The following is a 23,980-nucleotide window of genomic DNA, read 5'->3' as shown; positions in this document are numbered from 1 at the left end:
CACCGCCCTGAGTCCTTCGGGAGAAGGGTGGTATATAAATTTAAATATTAAATTAAATTAAATTAATTTCATCTGAAAACTCTTTGAGTGATATTGTTTATCAGGATTGTTTCTCTGGGCAGAAATGAGGCTCCAAATTTAATTAATAACAAACATGGGTCTGTCTTTTATAGCAATTTGTGTCACCTAATTGCAATTTTTCAGCTGAAAGGATCTTGTCTTGGATATCTAGCTGGGCCTTAGAAATAACTTTTGCCAACAAGGGGTTCATACTTACATTCATCTCCCACAGCAAAAGATGTTTGACTTTTTGAGGGACATGTTCTCATGTCCTTATCTCTATATCATCTAATTACAGTTTTAGAAACTAGGCACTCACTTTTAGTCTCCAAGATGGCAGCCATATAAATGGAAGAAAAAAAAAAATTACAAATAAGCAAAGAATATCTCCTTTTAAGTTTGACAGCTCTAATTCTAAGGGCTATTTCCTATGTATCTTAACTGAGAAACTATTTTAGACTACAATGGTACCACAGTTCTCATGGTTAATTGGTTCAAAGAGGAGCAACGAGTTCTAAAAATGATGAGTGCCAAACAAACCACATGACTTACCACATAACCCTTTAATTTGGCCAGGATGGACTTCCTGTCTGTTTCTTTTCTATGTCAGTAACCTTCCTGGCATAGCTGATTTCCTGTCCATTCTCTATGGCCTTTCCCCTTTTCCTATCACAGCTCATCGAGTACCAAGCAAACAATGAGTACTGGGATAATGTTTCCACATCAAAATGAGTCAAGTACCAAATTTGATGAGTTTTGAAGCTGTTGAGTACCGAGGAACCACTATATACTGTACTTTGAAAGGGGAGCAGCTTTGTAATGTTTTATGTAGTCTCAAAGAAACCTTTGCAGATCGTACCAGTCATAGGGGTTTTTCCCCCCCTTCACTACAGTTTTATTCTATTTTCATAAATCTAATAGAATAAAACTTTAATAAGTCTTTCAGAATAAATTTTATTCTAAATTTGAATGTACTGTACATTAAAATTATGGATATATGAAAAATGGAGGAATTAATGTTAATAAAGTTAATACAGCTATAACAAGGAACCCTTTGTTTGACAATTGATGGCTACATCTTTTTTTAAATTCCATCTCTCCAGACTTTATTAAGTAGAAAAGTCCTTTATTGCAATGATGTATTCCAAAAGCAAAAAAGATGAACTAAATGAAAAACCTGTCAGTTGTCTTGTCAGTTGTTGCATCTCCTGCAACTATTTGGAACAAGTTAGAGAGTTATCTAAATGAAGACTCTTTGGCTAATGTTCATATTTGCCTTTATTTTCTATGAATGTTTAGTCCCAACATATTTTCTTTGGCATTCCTTGTTGTTGTTTTTTTCTTTTCTTTTGAATAGTCTCTGCCTCAGTCCAAATGTGTAGAAAAATGCCATCCTGGATTTATCAAGTGGAAGCGAGAAGGAGAGCCAATTTGCTGCTATGTTCTGTGTTCCTTGTCCGGGGGGGGGGGACAATTTCCACTCAGGAAGGTGGGTAACATTAAAAAAGAAAGAAGGAAAGAAGGAAAGAAGGAAGGAAGGAAGGAAAGAAGGAAAGAAGGAAGGAAGGAAGAAAGGAAGAAAGGAAGGAAGGAAGGAAGGAGGGAGGGAGGGAGGGAGGGAAGGAAGGAAGGAAGGAAGGAAGGAAGGAAGGAAGGAAGGAAGGAAGGAAGGAAGGAAGGAAGGAAGGAAGAAGGAGGTCTTGTGGAAGAGGATTCATCCAGAGTATTTTCATGGAAGTCAAAGTTAAGAGACAGGTTGAAGCTCAACGGTTTTCTTTATTTTAAAACGGCACAATTTCTTATCTAATTAGAAGATGAGGAAGATGAATGTTATATGGGAAGAGATAACAGGGTGTGGCAGATTGGACAAGCTTTACAAGATAAAATATTTGTTCTGTTTTTTTTTTGGTTTGGATGTTTCCTTCTATCAGTGGTGAAATCCAAAAATTTTTATTACCGGTTCTGTGAGCGTGGCTTGGTGGGCGTGGCAGGGGAAGGATACTGCAAAATCTCCATTCCCTCCCCACTCCAGGGGAAGGATACTGCAAAATCCCCATTCCCTTCCCACTCCTGGGGGAAGGATACTGCAAAATCTCCATTCCCACCCCGCTCTGGGGCCAGCCAGAGTTGATATTTGCCGGTTCTCTGAACTGCTCAAAATTTCTCCTACTGGTTCTCCAGAACCTATCAGAACCTGCTGGATTTCACCCCTGCCTTCTATATATTTTGACTCCTAGGAAGATCAGATTTTTTTGAAACTTAAGGAATTATTTTAGGATAATTATTGGAAAGATTATTACAATGGAATCTATATGGGCTTCCCCTGTGAGGATCACTGGGAAGGTATTGTTTGTCCACAAGGACATGCTGTGGACAGTTATAGGGACACCTTATCCAACTCATATTACCACTGCTTCCATTAGCCATACTATATTATTTTCCTAACTAGTTTTCTCTGCCAGTTTAGTAGATTTTACAAGATAACATCCTCTGAATCCAGTATATTAAGACATACCACCCTGTAGGACTCAGTATGCATAGCTAGAAAGTCCCAAAGGTGCATTTTCAAGAGGCAGCTGGACTTTCTGATTTTCCTTTGAAGACATTTCGCTTCTAATTCAAGAAGATTCTTCAGCTCACCAGAAAGTCCAGTTGCCTCCTGAAAAAGTACCTTTGAGACAACCACCACTCTGCTAAACAAATAATTCCCTCAACACTTTCAAACTATTCACTAAATCTGCATTACTATTAATCTTCTCATCGTTCCCATCACCCATCTCCTCCCACTTATGACTGTAACCTTACGAGTTATGACTGTGTGACTGTAACCTTGTGCTGGTATCCTTAAGATTTATATTGACTGTTTCCCTATGACTATCATTAAGTGTTGTACCTTATGATTCTTGACAAATGTATCTTTTCATTTATGTACTCCGAGAGTTTATGCACCAAGACAAATTCCATGTGTGTCCGATCAGTCTTGGCAAATAAAGAATTCTATTCTATTCTATTCTATTCTATTCTATTCTATTCTATTCTATTCTATTCTATTCTATTCTATTCTATTCTATTCTATTCTATTCTATTCTATTCTATTCTATTCCATGACCTGGGTGACTGAGAATCTCAATAGATATCTAGAAAGAACAACTGATTCATCATTAACCTCTAATACTGTATATTTCTAGGAATATACAAAACAAAATCCTTCGGTCTTAAAAGTTCTTCAAATTCCATCTCTCCCTCCCTCCCTCCATCTCTCTCTCTCTCCCCCCTCTCCCCCTCCTTTCCCTCTCCTTCTCCCTCCCTCCCTCCCTCCGTCCCTCCCTCCATCCGTCATATATATATTTGGGAAAATGTTCCTGGTAATAGACATTGTCCCAAGAAGCTACTTCTTAAAATGCGAAAGGAGTGATAGTTTTTTTTAAAAAAATAACACAGTTATTTTGTTATTCACAGATACAGAAAAATGCACCAAGTGTCCATCTGATCAATATCCAAATGAGGACAGAAGCCAATGTATCCCCAAAATTATAACCTTCCTTTCTTATGCAGAAAATCTGGGCATCATTCTTGTGTCTTTTGCCCTATTCTTGTTCTTAAGCACAGACCTTGTTTTAATTATATTCATTAAATACTGAGAAACTCCCATTGTCAAAGCCAACAACCGGGACCTCTCCTACATCCTCCTGGTCTCCCTCCTCCTGTGTTTTTTGTCCTCCTTTCTCTTCATTGGCCAACCAAGGAAAGCCACCTGTCTTCTCCAACAAACAGTATTCAGCATTGTCTTCTCAATTGCCATTTCTTCCATCTTGGCTAAAACAATCATGATGGTGTTGGCTTTCCTAGCCACAAAACCAGGAAACCAAGTGAAGAGATGGGTGGGGAAGAGTTTGGCCAACTCCATCATCCTTTCTTGTTCTGCTGTCCAAATCATCATATATGCCACCTGGCTTGGAGTTTCTCCCCCATTCCCTGATTTAGACCTCTAATCCCAGCCTGGAGTGGCCATCCTGCAATGTAATGAAGGCTCTGTTGTCATGTTCTACATCACCCTCAGCTACATGGGTCTCCTGGCTGCCATCTGCTTCACAGTGGCTTTCCTGGCCAGAAATCTCCCTGGGGCCTTCAACAAAGCCAAACTGATCACCTTCAGCATGCTGGTCTTCTGCAGCGTCTGGATCTCCTTTGTGCCCACCTACCTGAGCACCAAAGGGAAATACATGGTGGCTGTGCAGGTCTTCTCCATCTTGTCCTCCAGTGTTGCTCTGCTGGGCTGCATCTTCATCCCCAAGTGCTACATTATCATCCTGAGGTCAGATCTTAACACAAAGGAGCATCTTACGACTAGAAGAAAAGTATAAATGTGAGACAGAGGAATTTTAAGCCTCAACTTTTCCAAAAGTTTACACCAATAAATTGGTCCAAGCTGCTCTCCATACCTAAGTAGGCCAATAATTTTCCTTGACATAATTAAAGGGTGTTTGGAAGATTGTGTCTGCTATTTTGTACAATAAAATTCAAATACGTTTGCTGAGCTTTTTTGAATCTTCATGGAACCATATCTGTCCAATCACCTTTACCAACTTGCAGCTTAAGATGCCACACCCAGGTTTTTGAAACACGGCATTTGTACAATAGGAATCTTGTTGATATGCCAGAAATATATACAGATAAGCCTCAATTTACGATCACAATTGAGCACAAAGTTTATGTTGCTAAGTGAGAAATGTGTGAAGCGATCTTTGCCCCATTTTACGACTTTTATTGCCACATTTGTTAAGTGAATCACTGCAGGTCTTAAATTAGAAACACGGTTGTTAAACAAATCTGGCTTCCCCATTCACTTTGCTTGTCAGAAAGTCACAAAAGAGGATCACACAACCCTGAGGCACCGCAGCTGTCATAAATGTTAACTAATTCTGGGTTTTATTTAATTGACCAAACTAAGTAATAATTTTAATTTAGCAATTTTATGATGTTTGTGCGTCTATATTTTTCTTGACTGTACACCGCCTTGAGTCCTATGGGAGAAAGGCGGTATAGAAATATAATAAATAAATAAATAATAAATAAATAAATGTGAGTCAGTGGTCAAGCATCCAAATGTAAATCATGTGACCACAAGGATGCTTGTGTGAAAAACAGTAATAAATCCCCTTTTTAGTTCTGTGGTAACTTTTAATGGTCACTAAATGAACTGTTGTAACTCGAGGACTACCTGTAGTTGCTGGGAGAGGCTCTAAAAATTCCATTATTTGTGAGGCTTTTTTGGCACAAGATCCTTTAAATTTCCTCCTGGGGGAATGTCCTAGTAAAATTTAATATAAAGTAAATTAGAGCGGAGAAAAACAAAAAGAAAGAGAGAAATATTTTAATTTTTCTGTCTAAACTTGCATTGTAACTTTCTTTTTTCTATAATTTATCCTGAGTGGCGTAGGAGGCTAATGCCTCCTACTAAGGCAGCATTTAACATCCAGCTGCCTGCAATTACTGCGAGTTCAATCCTCACCAGGCTCAAGGTCGACTCAGCCTTCCATCCTTTCTAAGGTGGGTAAAATGAGGACCCGGCAATAAGCTGACTTTGTATAAAATATACAAAATTATGAAGGCTATTGCTTAACGCATTGTAAGCCACCCTGAGTCTCCGGAGAAGGGCGGCATATAAAAATAAATATAAAAAATAAAAATAAAATAAAATAAAATAAAATAAATCCTGCCTAATCATCACAACCATAAATCGCAAATTCATTTTTTGTGGACTTTTTATGCAAAACATTGATAGGTGTGTTCCAGTCATCAATAAATGTAGATATTGTCCTTTCTCTAATCAAAGAAGTCAGTCTGTCCATCTCAGCAAGTTTGACAATTTCACTGACTATTCCTCAGTGCTGGGTATGCTGAATTCTTTCTAACTTTGTGCATATAGTATAACTTTGTGTGTATAGCTCCCCCCAGAGATACGGAGGATCCCGGATCTGCGCACCTTCTGCCGCACTTTAAAGACCTTACTATTTCACCAGGTGGGCCTGGCCTAATTTTCTCCCTCTTTTATAAAAGATTTTTAATTTTTAAATATCTTTTAGTATTTTATACATTCAATTTTAAATTGGTTTTAAAAGTTTGGGGTTTTAAATTTGTCGGGGCCAAAATTATTTAATTTGATTTTATTCTACTTTTAAATTTTGTATGTATGTGTTTTATTGTTTGGCTGTGCACTGCCCTGAGTCCTTCGGGAGTAGGGTGGTATAGAAATCAAATCAAATCAATAAAATAAATAAATAAATAAATTTTGTGACAGCAGTCCTATTCTGAAATAATCTTCCATGGCATTTCTCCAATTGTTTATCCATCAATCCTGAATGAAAACATTCTGACTTCAGTTGAATATTTACTATATCTTTAAAAGCCTCTGTGTATGTATTTGAATCCAATCTTGTAAGCTTTCATACATATCCACCAAGCCTGAAGGAATGTCCCTTCATGTTCTCCATTTTTCCAATTCTACAAAGCTTTCCAATAAAAATCACAAGACATAATCTCTGTGAATCTGTTTTTATTGAGCTGGTTTGAGAGCCAAAACTAGGAGCATCCCAGGCAAACTTTCCTTATATTGTCACCATCTCACCCCCTTCAAGATTCCTGACACACTAAAAGGTTTAATTGCTGAATTGAAATTCAAAAGTTAGTGTATGTTTGTGTGTGTGTGTGTGTTTGGAGGGAGAGGGAAAGAAAGGCAGGACATTGTTATGGTTGACAAAATTTAGAAACTTGCATTGAAACATCATCCTTTCCTTTGTTTTTAGTCACATGCTCTCCTTCTAGTTCCAAACTCAGAAATGCTAATTTTATTGTCAAGAAAAAAAATTTGGGAGTGTAGAAAGACAAGGATGCAATGGTACCAAATCCATCATTGGTAGGATGTTGTTTCCAAAATGAAACATAGTGCTTTTACAGCCCTCTCTAAGCAATTTGCAGAGTCAGCATATTGTCCCCAGCAATCTGGGTCCTCATTTTACCCACCTCAGAAAGATGGAAGGTTGAGTCAATCTTGAGCCTCTCATAATCAAACTCCTGGATTGAGCAGTGAGTTAGCTTGCAGTAGTGCATTCTAACCACAGTGCCACCATGGCCCTTTAACCAAGGACTGAGAGTTGAAGCACTGGGACTACTTTAAACTACTGGACCCGATGGGGATACGGCCCACCCTCTGCCCATCACAGTCAGGATAGTCCTGCCTATACCTTCAAGTCCCCATCACTCAAAACTCCAGTTCCTCCTCATAGGCCAAAGTGTACATATCAATGTCCCTCCCCCAAATAAGAATGTAATCCCCCCAACCAGCTATCCAGATATAGTAAATACATTTGGATTCCCAATTGCACCTTCTGACCATTTGGTGCAGTGGTGGGTTCCCCGCGCCCTCCCACCCCCCCACCCACCCACGTACGTTATTCTTACCTTTTATTTGGTCCCACCCCCAATCTATTGCTGCCTCCTGAGTCCCAGCTGATGACTAGAGGGGAAAAAACTGTTTAAATTCTTGCCGCGGGGCTTCAAAGGGCCGTCCTACAGCTGATCATTGTTAACAGCAAACAAATGAGTTGGGTCGTAAGTGCGAGGACTGGTCATAAGTGCGAGGACCTTCCAGAAATGACTCTGACCAGCTAGCCATGCCTACCTAGTCACATGACCTCCAAGCCACACCACAAAATAAGCCACGCCCACAGAACCGATAGTAAAAATTTTAGAACCCACCCCTGATTTGGTGGGATTTTTTGGGAAGCGGGGAGAGTTAACACACAGCCTCAGAGAGGGGAAGGCCAAAGGGTCCCCACACCACTGAGTATGTCCAATTAAGCAGGAGAAAGGCCACCAATTCTCCCCCCAAGCAGTTTCTAGGTGGGTGTGGAAGAAAGTAGGTCATAACATTCACCATGCTTACGGGACCATCATAATTTTAGCTGCAGGACTCACAGGCCACTGTTTATTTAATAAACTAGAAAACTTCAGAATATAAAGGATCTCAGTGTCTTACATCCATATGGAAGAAAAATACATAGAATGTCATTAACAACATAAAATTCTATCCACCCTAAAGCTTTCCCCTAATTTAAACAACGATGCAGTATAAATGCAGTATATATATCCGGGTACTTACAAGACCGTCTTCTGCCACCGGTAGCCTCCCACCGACCAGTACGCTCCCACAGAGAGGGCCTCCTCAGGGTGCCGTCGGCCAGACAATGCCGGCTGGTGGCCCCCAGGGGGAGAGCATTCTCTGTGGGGGCACCAGCCCTCTGGAACGAGTTGCCCCCAGAGATACTGCAGATCCCTGACCTTCATGCTTTCCGAACTGCCCTAAAGACGTTTTTATTTCATCAAGCCGGGCTGGCCTGACCTACTCTTTTTAAAAAGAATTGTTTTAAAAAATTAGGGGTTTTAATATAGGGTTTTTAACTATGGGCCAAATTGATTTAATTGGATTTTAATATTGTTTTAAATTTTGTATCTGGGTATTTTATTTGCTGGCTGTTCACCGCCCCGAGTCCCTCAGGAGAGGGGGCGGTATATAAATATAATAAACTAACTAACTAACTAACTAACTAAAGGCACCAAACTATTTATTTATTTTTATTTTATTTATTTATTTATTTTGTCAAGCATGTAATAACAGGTAACAGATATAAGTATAATTATGAATACATTAAATGGATACATATAAAAGGGAATGTTAGGACAGGGACGGTTGGCACCCTGGTGCGCTTATGAATGCCCCTTAAAGACCTCTTAGGAATGGGGTGAGTTAGACAGTAGACAGTCTAAGGTTAAAGTTTTTGGGGTTAGGGGAAGAAACCACAGAGTCTGGTAGTGCATTCCAGGCATTAATGATTCTGTTACTGAAGTCATATTTTCTGCAATCAAGTTTAGAGCAGATTACCATAAATTTGTATCTATTGTGTGCTCGTGTATTGTTGTGGTTGAAGCTGAAGTAGTCATTGACAGGTAGGACATTGCAGAAGATAATTTTATGTGCTACCCTTAGGTCTGACCGAAGATGTCGAAGTTCTAAATTGTCTAATCACAAAATTTGAAGTCTGGTGGCATAAGGTATTCTGTTGTGAGCAGAGGAGTGGAGGACTCTTTTCGTGAAATCTCTCTGGACTTGCTTGATTGTATTAATGTCTGAAATGCAGTCTGAGTTCCAGACAGATGTGCTGTATTCAAGAATTGGTCTAGCAAAAGTTTTGTATGCCCTGGTTTGAAGTTCTAGCATCACCAAATGCCATAGCTCATGGTGACTTTCCCCAATCAAACTCTGAAGACAAAATGCCACATTGAAGGACAGTAGAAGTCAGTTTCTTGGATGTTGAATTATCTTCCTCCAGCATCACTTTCTGGTCATGTCCTGACAGGAAGAACCAAAGGCACTACAGAACAGTTCCCCCAAGAGTGTGTCTGTGATTTTTCACCATTTTTCTCCAACCCCTCCACACACAGAGTCCTGTAAAATTTCAGGATACCCAGGGGAGAAGTTGTTTTTCATTGTAATTATCACCATCCAGGTCTTTGAGACCTCTTCGACCTTGCAGTCACTGTATTTGAAATAAACATCAAAATGAAGAAACATAGAAGGGATCTTGCACGAGAAAAGAATAAATGCCTCAGATCACACTCTGTGTGACACAAGTTTTGAGACAGGCAGAATCTGTGTTCTTGAAGGTACCTTTCTCTCCTTTCCATGCGAAGCTCAGTTTGTCTCTGTCTGAATCAGGAAAGATTCAGGATTTCTGTCTAGCAAGAGTGCTTTGAATTCTTCTAACTCTTCTTCTTGTTGAATTATGGATCTCCTATTTCTGTTTCTGATGCTGCCAGTGTCCCAGCCAGTCTCTGGAAAGCTTAGAATGAAGTGCTTGCTGAGTTTTCAGAAGCAGGATGGAATAAAACCATGGAGCTATTACAGGCCAGGAGACCATCTCATTGGTATAATCATCACTGGAAGAAAATTATCAAGTATAACTTTGCCTTTCAACACGGCTCCTTATACAAATTTTGACTCGTAAGTCATTAAGTGGGATGGAGTTGCATTCTCTCCATTTGCAGTTCTAACACTTTTCTTCTTTTTTTCACTTACTCCTATATTGCAGGATCCGTCTAATTTACCAATCATTTTAATTTCCATGGCTTCTTTCTTTGTCTTATTTTGTGGAAGACGCTGAAATCCAATTTCTATGGTGCAGAAAAAACCTTAAAGAAGTCCAGATTATTTTCCTCTCCTTGCTGAATCCTGAGTTCATCATTTTAATAGGAACTTATGTTTAAAGATGTGATTGAAATGGTTATATTTAGCTCAGCCCAGCCCATTAACATATGTATAAAACCATCATAGATATTCAGTTTCTATCCTTATAGGAATTTATTTTATTTTATTTATTTTATTTAACTTATAAATTTATAGGAATAGAAGGTGATTTGTTTTTAGGGTTTTTCAAGATCACTTATATAACATCCTCTTCTTTTTATAATGGTACTACTTCAATAACTGAATGATTATAAATCCTAGTTACTGGGCAGATGAAAATTAGTACTACAAAATAACCACGATTTTGTGATTCTTAACCTTAGTGGAAAATGATCACCATGCCATTTTCCCAACGCTCATTAAAATAAAACAGTGACTATAATTTCCCTCTGGTTTTGGATCAGTATTTAAGGTTAAGACTCAGAAGACTTAGGGAAATAAAGGGAATTAAATTGAAAACTTATTTTGTTACTGCTGTTGATGATGACGCTAAGAACAATTTTTTTTTTTACATTAGCTTACCTTTTGACAAGTCAAAATTACTACGTTTCATTTTCAATATTCAAGTGGTCAACAAGAATCCAAGGCTCCTACGAAATCTCACACTTGGCTACAACATCCTTGACAATTATTTTAACACATTTGGCACTTCAGATGCCCTGCTGGAAATGCTTTCTACTGGAGAAGCCAACATTCCCAACTACAGCTGTGGAAGGAAGGACAGCTTCTTGGCTCTTCTTGATGCAGCTAAGAGGGACATCTCCATCCAGATGTCAACATTAGTAGGCACCTACAAAGTCCCACAGGTTTGTTTGTGTCATTGTCTATCTGGCAGAATGAGTGGCGATGGGTGAACGATAGATTCAACTATATATTCTGTTAAGCATTCCAGAGCTGCTTTTCACTATGGCCATTTCTGCGGTCATTGCTGGGGATTGGGGTTCATAGTGGGGAGGCAGCAAAGATCAAATCAGACCTATCCTCTCATGACACCCTTCCCAGTACTTCAGGGTCTTCTGCCAGACACCTATGAGGGTGATGCTGAGCTGAGCTGAGGTGGCGCAGTGGTTAGAGTGCTGTACTGCAGCTACTGCTAGTTCAGCAGATCAGCAGATCAAATCTCACCGGCTCAAGGTTGACTCAGCCTTCCATCCTTCCGAGGTGGGTAAAATGAAGACCCAGATTGTTGGGGGCAATATGCTAATTAGTATACTGTCTTTGTTGTAAGCCACCCAGAGTCCTCGGAGAATGGGCGGCATAGAAATACGATATATAAATAAATAAATAAATGCTGCTCTGAGAACTAAATTAGGAATTGATAAAATTTGATCTTTGTGTAAAATCAAGATTTATAATTATTGGTGTAAAATGGAAACTGACAAGACTCCCGAAATTGTATCTGTTACAACAGACAAATATTCAAAAAAAGACTTCTTGGATTATACAGCTGACAAATTATATTAGGAGCTGTAGTCTCCCTGTTTCTTGTACAACTGAAGAGGAAGATAAAAGGTTAGCTGCAGAAAGAATTAGGATATCAAAGCAGAGAAAGATATAGTCATCCTAAGAAAGATTATGGCACATCAAATAGAATAGAGTAGAGTAGAGTAGAGTAGAGTAGAGTAGAGTAGAGTAGAGTAGAGTAGAGTAGAGTAGAGTAGAAGAGTAGAGCAGCATAGCATAGCATAGCATAGCATAGCATAGCATAGCATAGCATAGCATAGCATAGCATAGCATAGCATAGCATAGCATAGCATAGAATAGAATAGAATAGAATAGAATAGAATAGAATAGAATAGAATAGAATAGAATAGAATAGAATAGAATTCTTTATTGGCCAAGTGTGATTGGACACACAAGGAATTTTTCTTTGGCGCATATGCTATCAGTGTATATAAAGAAAAAAACACACATTCATCAAGAATCATAAGATACAACAGTGATAGTCATAGGTTACTAATAAGCAATCGAATCATACTAGGAAACAAATAAAACAATATAAATTGTAAAGATACAAGCAACATGGTTATAGTCATAAGTGGGAAGAGATAGGTACTAGGAAGGGTGAGAAGAATAGTAGTAATTCAGTCTTAATAAATAATTTGACAGTGTTGAGGGAATTAGTTGTTTAGCAGAGTGATGGCATTTGGGAAAAATGTCCTTGTGTCTAGTTGTTCTGGTGTGCAGTGCCCTATAGCATCGTTTTGAGGGTAGAAGTTGAAACAATTTATGTCCAGGATGTGAGAGGTCCATAGATATTTTCACAGCCCTCTTTTTGACTCGTGCAATATGGAAGCCCTCAATGGAAGGCAGATTGGTAGCCATTGTTTTTTCTACAGTTCTAATTATCCGTTGAAGTTCGAGTCTGTCTTGTTGGGTTGCAGAGCCAAACCAGACAGTTATAGAGGTGCAGGTGACAGACTCAATAATTCCTCTGCAGAACTGAATCAGCAGCTCTTTGGGCAGTTTGAGCTTCCTGAGTTGGTGCAGAAAGAACCTTCTTTGTTGTGCTTTTTTGATGATGTTTTTGATGTTAGGTGTCCATTTTAAGTCTTGAGATATGATAGAACCTAGAGACTTGAAGGTCTCTACTGTTGATACTGTGTTGTCTAGTATTGTAAGAGTTGGTAGTATAAGAGGATTTTTGATCAGCCATTACAAATTTAACTACTAAATTGTCAAGTATTTAAATGCAGAAATATCTAAAGATCTTAGGGCAGTATTTTCTGGAACAACATTTCAGAAGCTGTATACAATGGTTAAATATGGAAGATTTAATCATCTCTCTTAAAATAATCACAATATTTACAGAGATCCAGAGATAGAAGACATAGCACATCTATTATTGAAATTATATAAGAATTAGAAAGATAAATTTCTTGGATTGCACATTAGACCAACATCTTGTTGGGATCCTTATATTAAAACAACATATTCCCTTTTTGTCAGAATTCAAAAATTACAAATATTATGATCCTTTATTTTAGTTAACATCTGCATAAGCTATTTGAATCTCATTTTGGTAAATTGTAGGAGTGATACAGGGATATGATTCTCTCTATTCTTATTCTTTTTAGTTTAATTTTCTTTTCTGTTTTGTATATGGTCTTGTTAAAGTTCTATGTTTTATATTCAATATCTTGAAATGGCCTAATTGCTAATCAGCAATAAACTATTCTAATATGTTAATGAACGGGACCGCCTGCTACCACCAATAGCCTCCCACCGGCCAGTACGCTCCCATAGAGAGGGGCTCCTCCGGGTGCCGTCGGCCAAACAATGTCGACTGGTGGCCCCTAGGGGGAGAGCCTTCTCTGTGGGGGCACCTACGATCTGGAACGAGCTCCCCCCTGAGATACGGAGGATCCCGGATCTGTGCACCTTCCGTCGCGCGCTTAAGACTTTTTTATTTCATCAAGCTGGCCTGGCCTAAATCTTCTCCCCTTTTTAAATGCAAATTTTAATTTATTTTTAAATTATGGGGTATTTTAAATTTGTTCAGCCAAATTATTTAATTCATTTTTATTCTATTTTAAATTTTTGTATTTATGTGTTTTATCCTGTGGCTGTTCACCGCCCTGAGTCCTTCGGGAGTAGGGCGGTATAGAAATTTAAATAAATAAAATAAATAAAATAAATAAATAAAATCCAGTTGGATTTATTAAGAACCAATATTTTACTTAACCCCAAATATTACTCAGCACTATTTCACTACTTTTTCAGATCAGTCATGAATTTGTTTCAGAGGCTCTGAGTGATAAAAGTCAATTCCCATTTTTCCACCGGATGCACCCCAAACAAGGGGTTCAATTCCCAGGGATTGTCCAACTACTTGTCCATTTCAGATGGACCTTGATTGGTCTCTTTTCTTCAGACTCAGAAAACGGAGAGAATTTCATGAGGACCTTGACTCCTATGCTTGTCAGGAATGGAATTTGTGTTGTTCTATCACAACGATTCTCAACAACTGGAAATACAGCACCCATCAGGGAGGCCATCTCTAAGTGGAGACAAGTCAATGTCTATGTTCAGTTTATAGAACATCATTCCTGGTTGGACAGACTTCTTTATTTCCAGTTAGCACTTGAAGGAATGCCAAGACCCATTGAAAAAAAAATCTGGATTATGACCCTCTTTGTTACTTGGCACATTAGTTACTATGACCTTTTCAAATACGTCCATAGTATTGTGACCTTTGCTTTTCAGGAGAAGAAAAGACCAAAAGATGATGCCTTTCAACCCAGTTTTTTTGTGGATCCCCAATTTCAAGATCGGTCTTTTCACTGTTTATTTTCTAAGCACCTCTTGTCCGTCAAAGGCAGGAGAAGATGCACCCAGAAAGCACCACTGGGAATCCGAAACAAAAATGAAATGACAAATGACCACACGTTTTATAGTGTCATTAAGACTTTAGCCCGTGCCTTGAATGCTGTGTATTTCCCCAGATTCACGAGGAGAAGGAAGAAGGGCAAAGAGAGGATCACAGGTCTAAGACTGGAGCCATGGCAGGTATGGGGTCCTGACAAGAATCCATCAGATTTAATTCCTTTGGAGAAAGAATCCATAGGAAAAAGGAGGGGCACAATCTCACTCTACTTTGCTACAAAAGGCCAGCAGGTTTGGCCCATCTAATCACTCAGGGGATAATATTCCAAAGTGCAAGCATCCCGACATATATAATTTGATATTAAACACTGCTAATTTTAAAAAGGATGTTTGCAGTTTCAAATAAAACTCCTTGAATAGGGTTCTATTCTTGGAACCCTATTACTTGGGTTCCAAGTAATAGATCCATTGCAAGCAACAACTCCAAGGCAGGTAGATTCCTCAAAGAATAGCTTTACTGGAAATATCAAATTGGCACATATCTGGTGAAAACCAATTCTGGGAGGCCCCTTGGTTTTCACCTAATTGAAAGTAAAAGTTTCCCCCCCCAAAACCCAAACAATCAGTCACATGGCCCAATCATGGCAGCGTCCGCAGGTCTGGTGACATCACTCCTCCTTCCTCCGGCCAGGTGTGAGAATGTCCTTGGTTCCCAGGGGAAAGTATTTTATTTTGACTACACAGCCCCAGCCAGTAGTGGGATTCAAGTAATTTAACAACCGATTCTCTGCCCTAATTATTTCTTCCAACAACCAGTTTGCCAAACTGCTCAGAAAGTTAACAATTTTTATTTATTTATTTATTTATTTAAATTTGATTTATATGCCGCCCTTCTCCGGAGACTCAGGGCGGCTTACAATGCGTTAAGCAATAGCCTTCATTCTTTTGTATATTTTATACAAAGTCAGCTTATTGCCCCCACAAACTGGGTCCTCATTTCACCTACCTTAGAAAGGATGGAAGGCTGAGTCAACCTTGAGCCTTGGAGAGATTCGAACCAGCAGAAATTGCAGGCAGCTGTGTTAATAACAGGGTGCACTAAACCCCTGTACTATCAAGGCTCTTAATTGGTTCTCCCGAAGTGGTGCGAATTGGCTGAATCCCACCACTAGTCCCAGCTATCTCTAATCCCCCCTCCCTATCGCTCAGCTCCATCATGACATACATAACATGACATTTTTTAATTTTTTAAACTGAAATTTTAATTTGTTTTAAATTATGGGGGTTTTTTAATTGTCTTGGGCTAAATTATTTAATTTGGTTTTAAATTGTTTCTAACTTTTGTATTTATGTATTTTATTCTGTGCCTGTTCACCGCCCTGAGTCCTTCGGCAGTAGGGCGGTATATAAATTTAATAAAACATAAACAAACATAAACATAAACATACATAATTTGATAGCTGGGACCAGCAACACTGAAGCTACAAGATGGTTTAGGCCAGGTCAGCTTCAGGGTTGACTTTCCTGTATATATTTGTTTGTGATTAATATTGTAAAACTTTACCTTTGTAGATGCCAAGACAGTTTTATCAGTTTAATCATTACATAATCCAGCCAGAGGTGGGTTTTCAGCAGAGGTGGTTCTGGAGAACCGGTAGTGGAAATTTTGAGTAGTTCAGAGAACCGGTAGTAAAAATTCTGACCGGCCCCACCCCCATCTATTCTCTGCCTCCCAAATCCCAGCTGATCAGGAGGAAATGGGGATTTTGCAGTAACCTTCCCCTGGAGTAGGGTGGGAATGGAGATTTTACAGTATCCTTCCCCTGCCATGCCCACCAACCCATGCCCACCAAGCCACGCCACACCCACCAAGCCACACCCACAGAACTGGTAGTAAAAAAATTTAAAACCCACCACTGAATCCAGCCCTCACTTAATCATCGCATCAGGAAGTGATTTGCTGAAATCAAGTTATTTCACCAGGATCCTTACAATTTATTAAGGAAGTGTGATGATACGTGGGAATAACATATCATCACAGGGACAAAATGCTGCCTAGAGAATGATCAGATAAGAGTGAGGGAGACTACATCTGCATAACAGGCAGACTTAGAATCAACATAGAATAGATGAAACTTTTTCTCAGTAGCTGTAACTGTGAGTGTGATCTTGGAGTCCTAGTGGACAATCACTTAAATATCAGCCAGCAGTCTGCTGCAGCTGCCAAAAAAGGCCAACATAGAAGGATAGAATTAAGACCATATGAAGTGTTAATGCCACTTTATAATGCCTTGGTAAGGCCACATTTGGAATACTGCATCCAGTTTTGGTCACCACAATATTAAAAAAATGTTGAGACTCTAGAAAGAGTGCAGAGAAGAGCAACCAAGACAATCAGAGGGCTGGAGACTAAAACATATGAAGAAGGACATATCAAGATAAAACATATGAAGGCAGATTTGAACACTGGGCCCTATATAACAAAATGAAATTCAACATAAATAAAAGTAAGGTTTACATTTAGGCAGGAAAAAATTACTGTATTGGTATAGACTAGGTGAAACTTATTGCTTAACAAGTTAAGAGCAGTGGTGGCACAACAGACTAAAGTGCTGTTAAGTAGCATCAGCTGCCTGCAATTACTGCAAGTTTAAATCTCACCAGGCTCAAGGTTGACTCAGCCTTCCATTCTTTTGAGGTAGGTAAAATGAGGACCTGGATTGTGGGGGCAATAAGCTGACTTTGTATAAAAAAAAGAACACCGCTTGGGGTGGGGGGGCGAAAGCCCTACTAAGCAGGTATATACAAAAGTATGAAGGCTATTGCTTAATGCATTGTAAGCCACCCTGAGTCTCTGGAGAAAGGGAGGCATATAAATCAAATTAATTAATTAATTAATTAATTAATTAATTAATTAATTAATGCTAGTGACTGTGAGAGAGATCTTGGAATCCTAGTGGACAATCAATTATATATGAGCCAATAAGGTACAGCAGTAGCCAAAACAAAAGAAAAGGCAATGCAATCCTAGGTTGCATTAATAGAAGGATAGAATCAAGATCACATGAAGTTCTAGTGCTGCTTTAAAAAGTCTTAGAAAACCACATCTGGTCACCATAATACAAAAAAGATGTTAAGACTCTGGATAGAATGCAGAGAAGAGCAACAAAAATGATTAGGGGACTGGAAGCTAACACCTATGAAGGACAATTACAGGAATTGGGTATGTCTAGTCTAATGAAAAGAAGGACTAGGGGTGACATAATATTCCTGTTTCAATATTTGAGGGGCTTCTACAAAGATGAGGTCAAACTATTTTCCAAAGCACCAAATGGCAAGACAAGAAACCATGGTTGGAAACTAAACGAGGAGAGAAGCAACCTAGAACTAAGGAGAAATTTCCTAATAATGACAGCAATCAACCAATGGAATAGTTTGCCTTCAGAAGTTGTGGATGCTCCATCATTGGACGCTTTCCAAAATAAACTGGACAACAATTGTTGGATTAGAATGACTCCAAGGTCCCTTCCAACTCTTATTCAGTTAAAAAAAAACAACCTCAGAGAGGATTTTCCCCAACTTTTCAGGTTGTAAAATAGCTGTTGGGGAGATTTGTACTTTTGGACTTGCAAGATTCTTTTAATGTAGTCCTCCAATAAAGTAAAGTTAGCCCATCTGGCTGTCTCCCTTGTGGAGAAGGGAAGATTACCCTGGCAACTTCTTTGATAAATCAGTGCTTCCTAGAAATCACCCTGTTGTCCTAAAGGAGATTATGAATAATCTCATCATATGTTTGTTCAATTTATTTGTGACCTATTTTAGAATGTTCCCTATAATTGACAATTTTTTACAATTATATTTTATCAATACATATATATTATCCATAGATGATAAACATTTGTTTTTCACTTTGAAAGAAAGTGCAGATATAACTAGAGCATACAAAACATTTGCTAGACCAATTCTTGAATACAGCTCATCTGTCTGGAACCCACACTGCATATTGGACATAAATACAATTGAGGGAGTCCAGAGATATTTTACGAGAAGAGTCCTCCATTCCTCTAATGGCAATAAAATACCTTATGCCACCAGACTCCAAATTTTGGGCTTAGACAACTTAGAACTACACTGACTTCAGTCTGACTTAAGCATAGTACATAAATTTATCTGCCACAATGTCCTTCCTGTCAATGACTACTTCAGCTTCAACCACAACAATATACAAGCAAATAATAGATACAAACTCAAGGTAAAGAGCTCCAAACTCGATTGCAGAAAATATGACTTCAGTAACAGAGTGGTCAATGCCTGGAATTCACTACCTGACTCTGTAGTTTCTTCCCCAAACCCCCAAAACTTTAACCTTAAACTGTCTACTGTTGACCTCACCCCATTCCTAAGAGGTCTGTAAGGGGCGTGCATAAGCGCACCAGTGTGCCTACCGTCCCTGTCCTAATATTCCTTTTTACTTACTCTTTTCATGTATTCAAATTACGTTTATACTTTTACCTGTTATCTTATATATGCTTGACAAATAAACTTATGATGATGATGATGATGATGATGATGATGATGATGATGATGATGATATGATATATAGTGAGATACCTCCCAAGTAAGAACATTTGCAAGTTAAACAACTATAGAAGAAAGATTCCAATGTGAAAAGACCACATGGTCTTTTCACATTGGAAGAATGGAAGAAGAAACCAAGTCTTTTACTTTTAAAATTCCTGGATGTCTCCATTCTAGTTCCACCCCTTTCTGGAGAAGAATGACTTTTGCAATATTTCTCAGATGAAACTGTACTTGGAGCAAAATGGAGATATAGCAGCAGATCTGGACATCACACTCTGGGTGGTTGTCCCCAAGAAGTATCTTATCAGAAGGCCACTAGCGAATTTTGAACGGCAGAGATTTGTCATCAACCAAGATAGCCTGTCAAAGCTGAAGATGCTCAACAAGGTGGGTGAAATATTGGCATATTTTCTCTGTTTTCCTAAGCTTGAGGACCCATTTCAAGTAGCCTAAGCCTGATCACCAAGGAGGATGACTCTCACTGAGAACTGAATGTGGGGAGTAGCACAGCTATTGTTCTATTAGACTACTTGTGAGATTTCAGTATGAATGACTAAAGTATCCTTCAGATGCTATAATATGGAACCCAATTTGAAACTGATTCAGCCATGTCAACATGGGATGCTGGTTGATTATTCATTTTGAATGCAGATCATGGGCCTTTTGTGTTTCCACTGCAACTTTGTGTTTCCATAAAACAAATGATAGAGGACCTCAAGTGCTGAGATTCTGCTTCTAATAGCCTCACACTTACTTGTTCCTTGTCCTCAAATAGCAAAGAAGAAAGCAATTATTTTGATCAGTTCCCAAGTTCGTGTTCCCAAATTCTGCTTCTAATAGCCTCACACTTACTTGTTCCTTGTCCTCAAATAGCAAAGAAGAAAGCAATTATTTTGATCAGTTCCCAAGTTCGTGTTGGGATTGAATCAGATAGAATCAAATCAAGACTGGATGGGAGGAGCTGTTGATCCCGGTGGGAAATAAACTTCATCTTGTCCAATGATACTTTGATTTGGCCTTTGGCTTGTAAGAGGGCATTTGATATGGGAAAAAAAAACCTTGAATGCAATTGTTTATCTTGTTTGTTAGCTATCTTAAGTCTCCCTGGGCAAAAAGGAATGTAGACCCACCTTTCCATGCCAGTTGGTGTCACCTAATTGTAGTCCTTCAACAGCAAACACCTTGTCTCCAATAGCAAAACTGGTCTTTAGAAATATCCCTTTATGACTTCAGAAAGATGCAGCAAAATATAGCATAGCAATAGCAATAGCATTTAGACTTATATGCCTCTTCACAGTGCTTTACAACCCTCTCTAAGCGGTTTACAGAGTCAGCCTATTGCCCCCAACAATCAGGGTCCTCATTTTACCAACCTCAGAAGAATGGAAATCTGAGTCAACCTTGAGCCTGGTGAGAATTGAATGGCCAAATTTCAGGCAGTCAGCAGTCAGCAGACGTAGCCTGCAGTACCGCATTTTAACCACTGTGCCATGCCATCACTGAATTAACCCTTTTTGAGGGACACGTTCTCATGATCTCACATCCATTTCATGCCACTGGAATCCTAGAAAATAAGCAATCGATTTTAGTCTTATTCAGCTAGGAAGGCAACCAGATAAATTGATTTTTGCGTGTGTGTGTATTTGTGTGTACACACACACACACAAACAACTTCTCCTTTCAGATTGACAGTCCTAATTTGAAAGAAATTCTTCCTTTGTATTTTAAATAGGATCCAATTTGAAAGACAATCATAGTTTTAAAAAAAGATTTTCTGATAATACTAGTCAGAAGTTACTTTCTGCGTCACAGTTTTATTCTACTTTTTATAAATCTAAGAGAATAAACTCTTTTAAAATAAATTTTATTCTAAATATTAATATGAAGAGGCTATCATAGTTAAAATCATGGATACATGAAGGGTGGAGGAATTAATGTTAATGTAGCTATGAGAAGGAACAAACTGGTTGTTACTTAATGTTTAAATATTTCCTCAATTCCATCCCTCCAGTTTTTTATTAAGTAGAAAAGTCTGGTATTGCAATGTGATGTGCCAGTAGCCAAAGTGAGTAACTAAATGAAGAAATGACCACTAATTAAACCTCTTGAAATCATTTGGACATAGTCAGAAATTTCATATTAATCTAAATGAAGCCCAGAGATCATTTGGCTAATGTTCATATTGACCTCCATTTTCCACACATTTTCTTTGGTGTTTGTTGTTTTTCTGCTTAGTCTCTGCCTCAGTCCAAATGTGTGGGAAAATGTCATCCTGGATTTGTCAAGCAAGCTCGGGAAGGAGAGCCAGTTTGCTGCTATGACTGCATTCCTTGCCCAGAGGGGACCATCTCCACTCAGGAAGGTGAGTGATACTAGGGAACACTACTGGATGGATCAAAAGCATTTCGATCAGTGAGTATTTTAAAAGAGTACATTAAGCTCAACTGTTTTCTTGTTGTTCTTTATTTTCAACATGCCCAATTTCTTCCGTAATGAATGAAGTATCAAAAACAATCTTCAAGGAGGAGATAGGAGGAGATAGAAAGATATTGTATATTTACTTCTGTCAGAGGAAATGTCTCTTCTACTTGTCAGATTGGAAGTGTCCTTCAACTGACATTTTGCTATCTCATCAATAGTAGGTTGTGGTCTACTTTATCAAATGCCTTACTGAAATCTAAGTGAATTCTGTCCACAGCACCCTCTCATTTTGTCACATTGTCAAAGAATGCAATAAGATTTGTCTGGCAAGATCTGTCTTTGAGAAATCCATGTTGGAGGCTGGTTATAACTTTCCTTGCATCCAGGTGTTCACAGATTCATTGCTTGATTAGCTTTTCCAGAATCTCTATTTCATTTTACTTTAGTCATTTTTTTAATGTTAAAAAAAACATTGCTTTTTTTTTTTTTTTGCTGGAGTGTAAGCTTCACAAAGTTTTGTATGTGAATGCATATATGGGTGGATGGATATATTTGTTTTGAAAAATAAAACAAACTTTTAGGGCTTGAGGTGGAAAAAATGAAACTTCGGTTTTGGGTTTTACTCATTAGATAGATTTGTTGTTATAGAAATGGCTAGTTTGCATTATTATGGAAAAGTAAAAAGTTGAGATTCTATGTTACATCTTATTCAGTAGTGAAATCTAAAATTTGTTACAAATGGTTCTGTGGGCGTGGCTTGGTGGGAGGGGGGTAATGTGACTGGGTGGGCGTGACCAATTTTTTTTTTTTTACATTTAAAACCATTTTTTCTACAACCTCTTCAGTGAAGAGGTTGTAAAAGAATGCTTTCAAAAGGCTCTGACGATCCCAGCTTGGATCATCAGAGGCATTTAAAAGAAAAAAAAGCCTCCAATGATCATGCGGCTCAGCTGGGCATGAGGGGGGCCAGGGATTTTTGCTACCGGTTCTCCGAACCACCCGCCTCCATCACTACCAGATCGGGCAATCTGGTCCGAACCGGGAGCATTTCACCCCTGATCTTATTCTACTGCACCAAAGGGAGTCGGAAGTCAATGCCTGTTTTTTCTTTTTTTTCCCCTTTTCCCTTCTTTCCTACACATTTCTCTTCCCCTTCTCCTCCCCTTTGTTCCCCACTGTTTCCTTTTGTATTTTCATTTTTATATTATAAGCTAATAAAAAACTGTAAAACATGAAAAAACCCATTAAAACATTTTATATAAAAGCATAAATATACTGTGGCTTTCTTATTTCCCATTTCATTCAAAGAAAGTTTTCTCGAAATTTGGGACTATAAAATAAATATTATTTTCTGTTATCCCAGATACTGAAAAATGCACCAAGTGTCCAGATGATCAATATCCAACCGAGAACCGACTCCAATGTATCTCTAAACGAATAACCTTCCTGTCCTATGAGGAACATCTGGCCATTATCTTGGTCTCTTTTGCCCTAGTCTTGTTTCTAACCACAGGCCTTGTTTTAATCATATTCCTTAAATATCTGGAAACTCCTATTGTCAAAGCCAACAACCGGGACCTCTCCTACATCCTCCTCATCTCCCTCGTGCTTTGTTTCTTGTCCCCCTTTTTCTTCATTGGACAACCAAGGAAAATCAGCTGTCTTCTCCGACAAACAGCGTTCAGCATTGTCTTCTCAGTAGCTGTATCTTCTTTGTTGGCAAAAACGATCACAGTGGTATTGGCTTTCCTTGCCACAAAACCAGGAAACCGAGTGAAAAGATGGTTGGGGAAGAGCTTGGCCAATTCTATTATCCTTTCCTGTTCTGGTGTTCAAATTTTCATTTGTGCCCTTTGGATAGGAGTTTCTCCCCCATTCCCTGACTCTGACCTGCATTCCCAGCCTGGAGAGATCATCCTTCAGTGCAATGAAGGTTCTGTCACCATGTTTTATGTTGTCCTTGGCTACATGGGTTTCCTAGCTGCTGTTTGCTTCACAGTGGCTTTCCTAGCCAGGAACCTGCCTGGGGCCTTCAATGAAGCCAAGCTGATCACCTTCAGCATGCTGGTCTTCTGCAGTGTCTGGATCTCCTTCCTGCCCACCTACCTGAGCACCAAAGGGAAATACATGGTAGCTGTGCAGGTCTTCTCTATCTTGGCTTCTGGTGCTGGGTTGCTGGGTTGCATCTTCTTCCCCAAGTGTTATATTATTATCCTGCGACCAGAGCTAAACACTAAGGAACATTTAATGATAAAAATAGGAAACTGATAATGAATTTTTTTCTTATAT

The 23,980-nt window shown here is 38.8% G+C and overlaps 1 protein-coding gene across 1 annotated transcript; it reads left to right on the top strand.

The window, feature by feature from the left end:
- Positions 1 to 9,902: 9,902 nt before the first annotated feature.
- LOC139309825 (vomeronasal type-2 receptor 26-like) lies at positions 9,903 to 23,959 on the top strand. The gene is made up of 6 exons (XM_070934028.1): positions 9,903 to 10,120; positions 10,881 to 11,169; positions 14,087 to 14,872; positions 19,445 to 19,657; positions 21,506 to 21,632; positions 23,055 to 23,959. Exons 1-6 carry the CDS (start codon positions 9,903 to 9,905, stop codon positions 23,957 to 23,959), a joined length of 2,538 nt encoding a protein of 845 aa, XP_070790129.1.
- Positions 23,960 to 23,980: the final 21 nt, after the last annotated feature.

The sequence above is a fragment of the Pituophis catenifer genome, unplaced genomic scaffold, assembly GCF_029215685.1.
Source record: "Pituophis catenifer annectens isolate HBS135680 unplaced genomic scaffold, rPitCat1.0.hap2 SCAF_2, whole genome shotgun sequence".
NCBI classification, from domain to species: Eukaryota; Metazoa; Chordata; class Lepidosauria; order Squamata; family Colubridae; genus Pituophis; species Pituophis catenifer.
The sequence above is the reverse complement of the archived record's forward strand: the minus strand, read 5'-3'. Positions and strand labels throughout refer to the sequence as shown.